Below are 11,001 nucleotides of genomic sequence, written 5' to 3'. Positions count from 1 at the left end.
TTATTTTTTTTTACATAGCCTTAAAGTCTGCATAAAATCCTACGTACTCCTACTGTTTCCTTATTTTAATGCTGTGTAGTTGTTGTGTTATGAAAAACTGCTCGGAACATTTTGCAACTCTGGGCCAGAGATAGTAGGGGAGTTCACAGTTGCATTGGCGAGGTGTTTTTTGCTGAATTTGTCACTTTGTTGTCCACCTCTGTTTGTCACCTCAGTGACCAATGGTTTAGAAATCCTAACTTCGGCATGCTCCGTCTGAGTCTGAATTCCGCTCAATCTCCAATTGGACTGCTCCGTTCTAGTTGAGCACTGTGGTGACACACTTCAAGGTTATGGCACCCATCCGCACTCAATCAGGGCGCGGGAAGCATGCTGATTCTCTGCCACCTTCGCCCAGCAAACTCCTGGCTGCAAAACTGCTTGTCGCCAAGGCCAAGAAGGCTGCTCGGAGGCCCAAAGTCAACCTTGACTTGGGTGATGCAGTGTCCGTCAAGAAAGCTGCTGCCAGTTCCAACCAAAGAGTTGTCAAGTAAGTGCACAAAATTTCAGTTATATTTAGCTGAATTTTGCAGCTGGTCCGACCCAAACATGTCCACTCTGATGGACAAGCTGCTTACAGTTATATCCAAGCATGTGACTTACAAAGTTGCCTTTGGGTTTGATAAAGGTGATGCAAGATCTGTGAATTCCAGTGGTAAGAAGGTGAAGGAGCACACTGAACGTATTGCAGAGAAAGTACTCTTGCTTGATACTCTCAGTAATGAAGATCCGACAAGCAGATGGAAGGATATCAAGATCTCGAAACTCAGTAAATCCATATATCAGTGAATCAGATAGTAAGTTGTTTTGCATGAAAATAATTGATTCAGAATGCTAATCATCATGCAGCCTCAAGGAATCCTACTCAAAACACTACCAGGAACTTGGTCAAACTGGCCAGGGTCTGCTCACGACAGACCATCAGCACAAGATCACTCCTGGTACTCCACTAGCTAACATGCGAGGTGAGTTCATTTATTATATACAGAGATATTTACTTCAGTTTAGATTAGACAAGATCCTCCAAGAATTTCCATGGTATTTGCAGATGCAAGAGCTGATGACGAAGAGTCCCATCATCGACAAATCTGCTCTCCTCAATAGTTCTACTTTGTTAGATCTTGGACCTCTTCATCGAGCTCCACTGGATGAACTGGACTCTGAGTCTCCTTCACATGCTTTGCATATGCCAAATATTAAGGTAGGTCATCTATGCCACATCTACACACTTTGTGCCTAAGTTATGCACAGCAATGATCTGGATCTCCCAACTGGACATTTGACTCTGAGGGTAACCTTCCAGAGTCAGATGGAGAACCAATTACATGACCTAGCTCTCCTCAGCTGCCATCTCCACCATCTTTCAAGACACCTGCCAAGACATCTTCCTTTACCTCATCATCTTCAGCTCGCCCAATGAGTGCTAGTCACAGGAACCCTGCTACTGCCTTTCAGGAGATGGCACTAATTGCACAGGTCACCCAGTTGAAAGTCATGACTGTCAGTGCGAAGGAGAAGACTTGCCATGAGAATGCCAAGGCTAAGGCAATGATTAAGCTCGAGTGTCTCCACTTACAGCATCAACGAGATGAAGCAGAACATCAGCGTGTGCATGAGCGTGAAATGCTCCAGGCCCGCATCAAGCTTGCCTGTCTACAACAAGCTTCATCTTACAATCACCAATCCAGTAGTAGTCTTCAGGCTGACATGTTTGCACTCCATCTCCCTACCATTCTTGAATGCAAGCATCGCCTTCTTTAGTTCTTCCCTCTTCAGTTTGCCCTCTAGTAATGCCTCCTCCCGAAATATTAATTCATCATTCTCTCGCTTGGCCAGCCATTGTGCCCTTTCCACAGTCTCTTTGTGCATGATCCGAAGACCCTTCTGATAGAACCAGTCTGCAGAAAAATCATCATCTGACCTTTCTTGGTCCATTGCAAAGGTATGGAGGATGATGCAAGCAGTGACCCAGAGGCAAGCATACTGAAGATCTTGAGGCTTGTCAATGCGTAATTGAAGCCCTCAAAGAGAACACCAGCATCCTTTGAGAAATCCTACACAGTGCTCTGAGTGGACTCGGACATGAGATAGGTAATAATTAAACTGGCTGTTCTCCAGTAAATCTCTCTCTGGCCTGTTGGAATGCTGAGTATTTATTTTTCTCAGAGTAGAAAATTTTTGTATGCTTTGTAGGGTGACTGGCACCAATTTTCCAGTGGATAGGCAGAATCTGCCCAAACCCACTCACTATCATCTAGTAGGATCGAGTGCTCTTGAGGAAGCTGTGTTTCTGCCCATGCTGTTGCATCATGTTGACTTCCAGGCATACCAACACCATAGTCAATGATGTGCAAGTCAGGTGTTGAAATGAGCTTATTTATTTGGTTAATATGAGTCAGTTGTACTAGTGGCTGACTTACCTGCACATTCATTGAATAATTACTTTTCCTGTCAAACCAGGTATTGCCATAAAACCCAGGGTGCTGGTATAGTGGAACTAAAGTCCCATCCACCATCAACCAGCCATGTCACCAAGCTGGGCAAGATGCCTCTTCCACCCACTCCTTAGCTCACTCAATTGCATTTGCATCAGGCCAGTGAACCACAGCCTTTCAGAAGTGATCCCAACACACTGCAATCATGATGCGGTTGGTATACAACCTCACTGTACCATATCCAATGCCAGCCCACAGTGCAACCTTTGTTACAGTGGCAGCATTGCCATAATGGCCAAAGCGAAACAGGGCAACTGCAAGTTGTCGATCAATAGGATCCTGTGTGTTCTGCAAATTATTCTGAAAAATTGGATCATCCTGAATAGCAGCTAGGAGTGCATTGAAAGACTCAGGAGACATTCGGACATATGAGCAGAAGATTTCGGGGTGATTGAGTTTCCAATCAGTGAGGAGGAGAGTAAGGTCTTGTCCACTTTTATTGATATTGATCTGATCTGTCAGATATCTTTGGGAGTATAGGTCACTGGCTAGCTGCAGGAATACCTGACCAGTGGCATTTGTGATCTCGAGGTTTTCATCAGTGTCAGATGATGATGAGTGATCAGAGTTAGATCCATTGGATGAGCCATACAGCTCATGGTTGATTGTAGACTGAGTTTGGGTGATAAGATTTAAGACATAAGCATCATATACAGCCTGAATAGCTTGTCTTCGTGGTGTGCTGCGAGGCATGGTGAAGTGGTACAGTAAATCCAACTCGATCTCGCTGTTATCGCAGCCACTGCATGGATTACATAATGTATGTTACCGTGTCGGCAGGCTCGGCATCCCTTTCAAGTGATGCGACAAATTTGCTGACCAGCGCGCGAACAACGGGGTTATCACAGTCAACCAACGTTTTTCAGTGTTTTTCAGACTTCAAAACTTTTATGAAAAACGGGCGAAAAACGCCTCGCCAACGCAACTGTGAACTCCCCTAGTATCTTACATGGGCCATAACACTCGATCGTGTGAAACATTCTTAATAAGGTAATGTTACCCGTTGTGACAATGTTTGGGCAGTTTTGGTAATGACTCAAAGAGGATCACCTGCATCGATATCTCGGCGGACAGCACGTCTGGCTGTGCAAACCGATGCCCTATCAGCACCACATCAACTCCACGATGGGCAGACCCGGATAGAAGATAATTCTACGCTTATCATTGTTGGCAAACCTTCTGATACGAAAGCGTGATAACCGAGGCCAGAAGGTGCTCACGAAGCGACAGATGGCCCCAGGACAAAGTGCGAGAATAGTAGACATTGAATTTGAGATATGTGCTTGCACACGAGTAGAACGTGAGTTATCTGTGCGGATTTCCCCCATTTTTGACGGTTTATGTATGGTCTGGCATCAGCATGCCGACACATTTTGCCTTCGGTGTTCAAGTGTCCCGCCGGTGCAAATGTTTCACAACCAACAGTTACGTTGAGTCCCTAGATTGATTTTACCTTTGGGAACGGACATCTTATGTCATTTTGGTGATCTAAGCACTGGACGGTGGTATATATGCCATCGCCATAAGTCTACCAAGTTCACCTCCCACTCACATCCCATTCTTTACCATTATGATCATAGTCTCAAATGATCCCACTTGGTGGCCGGTCATCAATGCATACCGTGTTTCCAGCTATTTTTTAGGTTTGTGGAGGGCAGTCGGATGTTGAAGCTGATATCTCAATCTAACCTTGACTGTGGTTCGCAGTTGCCGCCTTTGTCGGAGTCGTGTATGATTGGGGTGAGCATGATAATATTGAAGAACTGCTAATATCTTAAAAGTAGTCACTTTCCAGCACTTACGTTCGGACCAGAGGTATGTCAATACTATAACTGGAGTAACCATCTCGCGAAGAATGGATTTATAGGTCGAATTAATCTGGGTGAGTAGAGTCTCATGTCAGAGGAACACGATGGGAATACACTTCATTCCAGAGGCAACGCTGGTCCCTGATGACAGTTCTGTATCTCAGTGTATGTACTAGCTTGCCTGTCACAGTTGTCATGTTGTGCTGACTTGAGAGTATCCTAGGTGCGCTACTTTGGAATCTTATTTGCTGCGTATGTTCGGAAGGCTAAATAATCGGTGTTGTGCTAATCATCTATCTCTCATAATCAGCCTGAACCTGTTGGGTATGTCTCCTTAGTACATTTTCTGTCTTTGCTTCTTCTAACCAACAGCATACAGACAGTGTTCCGACCATCTCGCTGACAGATACAGTGAGTCTTCTGCACAGATGCCTACTATTTCCCTCCAATTAACCGCGGTGCCCTGTAGGGGTGAGTACGCTTTACTAACTTCTTGGTTCACTAATGACTGCTACACTATACTGCCACAGATGTGAGTGTTTGGGGTGTGTGCTACCTGAATTTGGTCACTGACTAGATTCGTCAGGCTGGATTATGTCCGTCATATGTAGTTGGACGTATGTTTTGGTATTTGCAATGCTGTGGGGTGAGTTGCAAGACCTCAGTGATATTGATGGGACTCAGACATGCTGCAAGTCATCATGATCACTCGGTTGCATGCCATGTATCAACAATCCAGAAAGATCCTGGTATTTCTCATTGTCGCCTTCCTGGCTGACAACATTTTCAACGGAGTGATCGCCGTATTGACAACGGTGCATACTTTAGGAGGTACGCTTAATTGTGGATAGGCAAAAATGTACATGGGGCTCATTGATGCATACCAGAGGAACTCGTTCTTTCTGGCACCTATCAATGCACGATTGAATACACGGAAGGTAAAATACCTCTGTATTCCATTCCTTGGATACTCGGCGCTGTGTGGGAGATGCTCGCACTATGTCTCGCAATCTGGATTGTTGTCAAACACTTCCGTGCACTGCGACAACATTCAACAGCAGGGATTGTCAGGGACTGTTTCATGGTGTTGATGAGAACTCACATATTTTACTTTGCGAGGTGAGCTCATATTGTGATTATTGTTCCTTTTTTTCACTGAAGGGTCGAACGTGGTAGCTTTGTTGCTGTTTCTTGCTTCCAGCTCATTATTAATCTCTCTCCGTCACTCTCAGCGGTACGTCAATCTTGCACTTACCTCCGCCTATGATCACGGTTCATCATTTCTACAGGATCCCTCTTCCCCGGAAGCTCAGATATATTATGGCATTCTTCAGATTTTGGATGTCGTGCAGTCGTTTGTGCTAGGACCACGCCTGATCCTTGGGATTCGAGAATATCACGCTAAGCTCGTGACCGATTCTGACGTAGCAACTTATTTGACCTCAGTCGCTTTCCAGGAGCGCGTGCATATATCGACTGGCAGTAGTGTGTAATGCTTGGTGATCGACGAATGCAGAACTACAATCTTTCAGACCTTCTTTTGACTTACTTGTATACAGCCAGCAATGCTGACATCGTATTATTACTATTAGAGAGTAACAAATCAATGAATGTAATGGCGCAGTATAAATCAAGAAAGATTCTTTCATCCGGGCTAGCAAACTGACGACCGACATCGGCAGGCAAAGTATACCAGCTGCCAGTAGGTGGGTATCCTTCGAAATCACTACCAACTTCAGGTCACAGGATACGAGGTAGCCTCACCGACAGCCCTTGGAATACTTCCAAACAACAGCCTTATTGTACTTGTCAGCCTCTCTAGCGCAGAAACGGGACATGTATTCCGGATCGCGACAGGCTACTGTGGCAGCAAAGAAATTGACTCTGAGTCTCTGACACACGTGCTGACCTTGGAGGGTCACAAAAAGGCTATTCCATCCATGTCCTACTTTCCGAATAGCAAGCGAACGATCAGCGGATCTTATGATAAGACCACTCGTCAATGGGACCTAGAAGCGGGTCAGGAAATGCGGGATATTTGTGAGCTGGAAGTATATGCTGTGGGTGCATCAAGGAATGGTCGATGGGTTGCCTCTGCAGGTGTAAATGGCTTTGTCTACACTGGGAAGCTCAGAGTCTGTGAGGTTGGGGTCACTCACCGGCAAGAAGCTTGCAGTCAAATTGTAGCGGGTCCCTTAATGTGGAGTCAAATGCGGAGAGATGGATGAAATTGAGGAAGACAAACCATAGACGGATGAAAATAGTCGTTCCTCTATATACTATTGGCTCCAGCATCAATTGTCGACTTCCATGCATTATTACTAGTGGATTTACCCGTCAAAAATGTTCCCCCACTGGCAGGGCCTAAACGTGAATCTTGCATCTTGCATTTCCGTACGAAATTCCCCGTCGATTGGGTATCAGGACATTCCATCGAGCCCCTACACCGGCTCTCACTGCAACAAAATCCGAATTCAACAAACTTAATAAAGCGCACCGATTCATACAATATCATAGATATGCATACCACATACCCAACCCACTTACTTCTTCGCCCTCAACTGCGCCCTCAAATTCCCATTCTCCGTCTGCATCGAATTAAGTTCATCCAACAACGCAATCCTCTGCGTCTGCTCCGACATCCTCATCGCATCTACCTCTTCTCTCGCCTTCCTCAAAGCCTCTGTGCACTCCGCAAGTTGACCTTCAAGTTGCTTGCGTACCTTCTCAGGCGCTACAGCGGCTTCTTCAGCGAGCCTAAGTGTCTTGGCGCTCAGCGAGCTATTAGCCTCTGTGAGCTGTCGACACGTCTCTGCTTGATTTGCAGCGTGCATCTCCATCTCACGGGACTCACAGACCGCACGTTCGATAGCGTCTTGTAGGTCACGTATTTCGTCCATCCTACCCAAACAAAACCGTTCAAAAATTCACTCGACTCAAATAAGCGAACAAAGACTCACAATGCATTCTGCTTCGACACCAAAGAAGCATTCTGCCGCTCAAGCGTCGATACCTGCCGCTGATACGTCTCGAGGGCTGTATTACTATCTTGTGCAAGTTTTTGAGCGCGTTCTGCGTTTTTCTTGAGTAGATCGTGTGCTTGGGCGAACCGTATCAGTCTTTCGATCAGCGCTCGGTCGTCAATGATAAGCGCTTGAACGCGCGAGACGAATGCTTCAACGCTGAATGTGCCTTTTCTTTGGTCTGGGGGTGGGGGACTAGTTGCTGAAGTAGGAGTAGGAGGAGGTTGCGAGCGGACGTCATAGAGAGATTTGAGCGTGCGTACGTCCATGTCAGAAAGGGTGGATTTGGATGGTGATGGTGATGATCTGCCTAGATTCGAGACCATGGAAGGGTTCCGGAGGTGTCGTTTGCTGTTAAGTTTCAGGGCGCGGAGTTCGGGCGCGGGGAGGATATTCCAGATGGGTTGGAGAATGGCGATGATATCTGCTGCTTCGCCTGTATATTGGACTGGGGGGTCGGTAGGTGTTGACGAGGCATCGATGAGTTCCTGGGATTAAGATGAGCGCTGTTCATGCTGCAAAATAATGGCATGTTCATGTTACCTTGACTCGTGACTCCAGGGATTGGACTTCAAGTTGTGCGTTGTCCCTTTCTAGGCGAACGGCTATTCAGGTCCTTTGAGAGAGTTTCGTTCTTCTCCATGTGCACTTGCAGCTCATCTCCAAGGTGCGCATGCCTATCACTATGCCCCTGCAGCGCAGCCGACAACGTTTCAAGGTGTGAAGCGACTGAAGCAAGGAGACCCTGCAAGGACGTATCGGGGGAAACCTGGATTCCATGCAGCTGCATGACTGTTCGAAGTGTCTCGATACTCTCATCCAATTCTGCTCGTGCTTCGCCACCAACCCTCGCACCATTCAGCTCATCCTGCAGTGCACCAAGCTCTGTGGAATTGTTCTCCTCCATCACAGTTCTCTCCGCCTCCCATTCCTCTCTCGCATCCTCAAGCTCATCCTGTAGCGCACCAAGCTCTGCAAGTTTATCTTCCTCCATCACAGCTTTCTCCGCCTCCCATTCCTCTTTTGCGTCCTCCCACTCTTTCTTCAGCGCTGCGATCTCCTCGTTCTTTGTCTGCAGTTCCGCATCGCACTTTGCCTGTACGTCCGAGAGTGCGCGTTCCATTTCAGTCGCTTCGCCACTCTGTTCTTCCAAAACCTCTAACCGCCTCTCCAGCCTCTCCACCTCCTTCTCCCTTGCAGCCAACAGAGTCTTGTCTTTTTCCCATTGCGCACGTTCCTCGAGTAGTTCCTGGCATTTCATATTCAGCTCCTCGAGACGCGGAAACTCTTGCTCCAGCGCAGCAACAGTCTCTTCAGCAGTCTGAAGTTCCATACCCATCGTCGTTTCAATCTGTTCTTTCTCGAGACGGAGGTGAGATAATTCGCGCGCCATCTCAGCTTGTTTCTGGTTCGCGATGCTGAGGGCTTCGGTGGCAGCGCGGAGCTTGCTTTCGAGCGCGACGACGTCATCGACGGATGGTGGGGCTCTGGGAATTTGTGCGTCGGCGTGGCCTGCAAATAGGTGTGCACCGTCGAATCGTGCTTTCGGTGACGGAGAGGTGGTCGTAATGGGGCTGAAGGCCGAACTCTTATTGGGCGTGTTCAAGCCTGATGCATCCCCGCTAGGCGTCATCTTTCTCTCCATCTTGGAGACAGAGAAACCGAGCACGCCTGCACGATGTTCCAAAAGCTTTCGTTCGACTTCACTTGCTCGCTCTGAAACGCGCCAAAGTTCCGACTGTGCAGCGTTGACTCTGCGTTCTGCAGCATCTAGCTGGTCGTCTGTGGCTTTCGAAACTTTCTTGTGCGCGGTGTTTACTTTTGAAAGAGATAGAGCTGCATCGCGGATCTTTGTTTCTAACTTGAGCTTCCTCTGTGCTGCAGCGAGTCGAATCTTAAGAATTTGGTGTTCCTAAAGGAACGGTTTATTAAAATTAAATATAAAGGCGCAAATCGAATGAAAATCGAACCTTTTTGAGTTCTTCCACTTCTTCTCCGCTCAAGATCTCGCATTCGCGGCTTTCTACGACTGCTTCGCTTGTGAGAAGACTCATGAGGAGGTCGTCTCTTATATTGAGTAATCCCGAGGTGCGTTTCCATTCTGAAGCTGTAGACGTTCGTGGTTTGAGTGGGGGTAAAATTCTTGGAGATGAGGGACCTGGGACCGGGGTTGGAGTTGGGGTTGGAACTGGTTTTCGTAAGGGAGAAGTGACTCGGGATGAAGCAGGTGATGCCGAGCGGTCAGAGCCGTTGATGTCGTTACCGTTCCCAGCGTCCGAGATAGTTGCCACGGATGACTGTTTCTTATTTTTCTTGATGAAAAGTCCCGGGGTTGTCGTGAGAGGAGAACTTTCGAAAGAAGGCGTGGTTGATGGTGCGGGCGATATAGGTGTTACAGGCGTTGCTGGTCCAGGTGTTTGTGCTATTGGTGAACTGGTAGACGAGCTTCCGCCTCCCCAAAGTTTGCGAACACCATTCATTTGTAGTGTAATTGGTAAATTGACCTGCCTGCAGAGAGCAATGCGCAACTGGCCAGCAAGCCTTGGGAAATCCGGTGTTCGTTCATTAGGAACTGTTCCGGAGTGGTTGTTTATAATTGTTGAATCCAGAAGGTCAGGATAAACATCGGAAAACAACCCATCGCAAACGATGCATATGCACTCGGTTCCGCTAGCAACTTGACTGCCGAATTAGAATCCGGGTTGATCATAAATTAACCATTTCGCAGTGTATTTCCTGTCATTGAGTTAGGATACCGGGCAAGGAGGGAACTCAGTGACGTGGCACCCAATACTTGGTGATAATTGCTACGCAGCGCATGCTAACTATCGACTTGAATATTCAGAGCCACGATCCCCGTATCAACAGAAATAGAATATTTGAATATATAAGTATCATGCTCAAAGGCAGCTGCTACAACCAGAGTGGATCCTGTCATCAGATCTTGAGACGAACGTTGCCTGTGGAATATGGCTGCTCTTATGATTCCAGTGCCTGTTTCACGTACACAATTTGAGGAACTGACTTGATGGAATTTATGCTCTAACACAGGAACTTTGGCAATAACTATGAAACGCAAGGAAAAGGAAAGTTGAATTGCGATCAGTTACATTGACGACATACACGACTAGCACTGCCATGTGGGAGCCCGTTAGGATATATGCAAAGAAGATTGCCATGTCCAGATTCAAGAACTCCTCGCCCTTTATCTCTGCAAGCGCCTTTGAAAGCTCATTTGAACTGCCAGCGCAGGTGAACTGACCATCGGCTTCAGTAGGCAAAGTGCTGTCATCATCAACACCAGAACTACTTCAGGGCACGAGGACAGCGCGTCACAGCTCCTTTTAACATATCCAAAGAATATCGTTGTTGGCTGCTTGAACTGTGATTTCGATTGCGGATATGACCATGGTTTCCACATCGACGGAATCATTCGCTGTAGAAGTCAATATGGGTGTGGAGCGATGAACTGGCGAAGGCCATCCAGAGTAGCATTTTGTAGTTCCGCGACCCGATCGGCGTAGTATATTGTATTGATTCATACAGCAGACGAGAGGAAAGCTAACGATTCGCGTTAGCTTTCATCTCGTCTGGCAGGGTTTACCGATAGAGACGTCGGAGGATGATGAGGGCACC

The 11,001-nt window shown here is 47.1% G+C and overlaps 3 protein-coding genes across 3 annotated transcripts; 1 reads left to right on the top strand and 2 right to left on the bottom strand.

Annotated features, from left to right (window-relative positions):
• Positions 1–332: 332 nt before the first annotated feature.
• BJ212DRAFT_1304174 (uncharacterized protein) lies at positions 333–2,052 on the top strand (the record flags this gene model as incomplete). The annotated part of the gene is made up of 6 exons (XM_041333556.1): positions 333–529; positions 573–824; positions 889–1,004; positions 1,053–1,240; positions 1,408–1,690; positions 1,982–2,052. 6 exons carry the CDS (start codon positions 333–335, stop codon positions 2,050–2,052), a joined length of 1,107 nt encoding a protein of 368 aa, XP_041187147.1.
• A 599-nt stretch (positions 2,053–2,651) lies between these two features.
• Positions 2,652–3,227, bottom strand: BJ212DRAFT_1544182 (uncharacterized protein; the record flags this gene model as incomplete). The annotated part of the gene is made up of 1 exon (XM_041341860.1): positions 2,652–3,227. The coding sequence occupies one exon, from the start codon at positions 3,225–3,227 to the stop codon at positions 2,652–2,654; it is 576 nt and encodes a 191-aa protein (XP_041187146.1).
• A 3,187-nt stretch (positions 3,228–6,414) lies between these two features.
• On the bottom strand, positions 6,415–9,969 carry BJ212DRAFT_1392853 (Up-regulated during septation-domain-containing protein). Its single transcript, XM_041337082.1, has 6 exons — positions 9,336–9,969; positions 7,969–9,277; positions 7,909–7,934; positions 7,303–7,853; positions 6,502–7,243; positions 6,415–6,436 (listed from the first exon to the last, which is right to left on the bottom strand). Exons 1-5 carry the CDS (start codon positions 9,843–9,845, stop codon positions 6,886–6,888), a joined length of 2,754 nt encoding a protein of 917 aa, XP_041187145.1. The 5' UTR covers positions 9,846–9,969; the 3' UTR covers positions 6,415–6,436; positions 6,502–6,885.
• Positions 9,970–11,001: the final 1,032 nt, after the last annotated feature.

This window comes from Suillus subaureus (assembly GCF_016647635.1).
Source record: "Suillus subaureus strain MN1 chromosome Unknown BJ212scaffold_55, whole genome shotgun sequence".
Taxonomy (NCBI): Eukaryota; Fungi; Basidiomycota; class Agaricomycetes; order Boletales; family Suillaceae; genus Suillus; species Suillus subaureus.
The sequence above is the reverse complement of the archived record's forward strand: the minus strand, read 5'-3'. Positions and strand labels throughout refer to the sequence as shown.

What these genes read in the sequence shown, in the direction of transcription:
- BJ212DRAFT_1392853 (XM_041337082.1), bottom strand. Translation starts at nt 9,845, where the DNA reads ATGAATGGTGTTCGCAAACTTTGGGGAGGCGGAAGCTCGTCTACCAGT. An exon ending in AAGTGGAAGAACTCAAAAAG is followed by an intron (nt 9,278 to 9,335) that starts GTTCGATTTTCA and finishes CCGTTCCTTTAG; the next exon opens with GAACACCAAATTCTTAAGAT. An exon ending in GTGTCGAAGCAGAATGCATT is followed by an intron (nt 7,244 to 7,302) that starts GTGAGTCTTTGT and finishes TTGTTTGGGTAG; the next exon opens with GATGGACGAAATACGTGACC.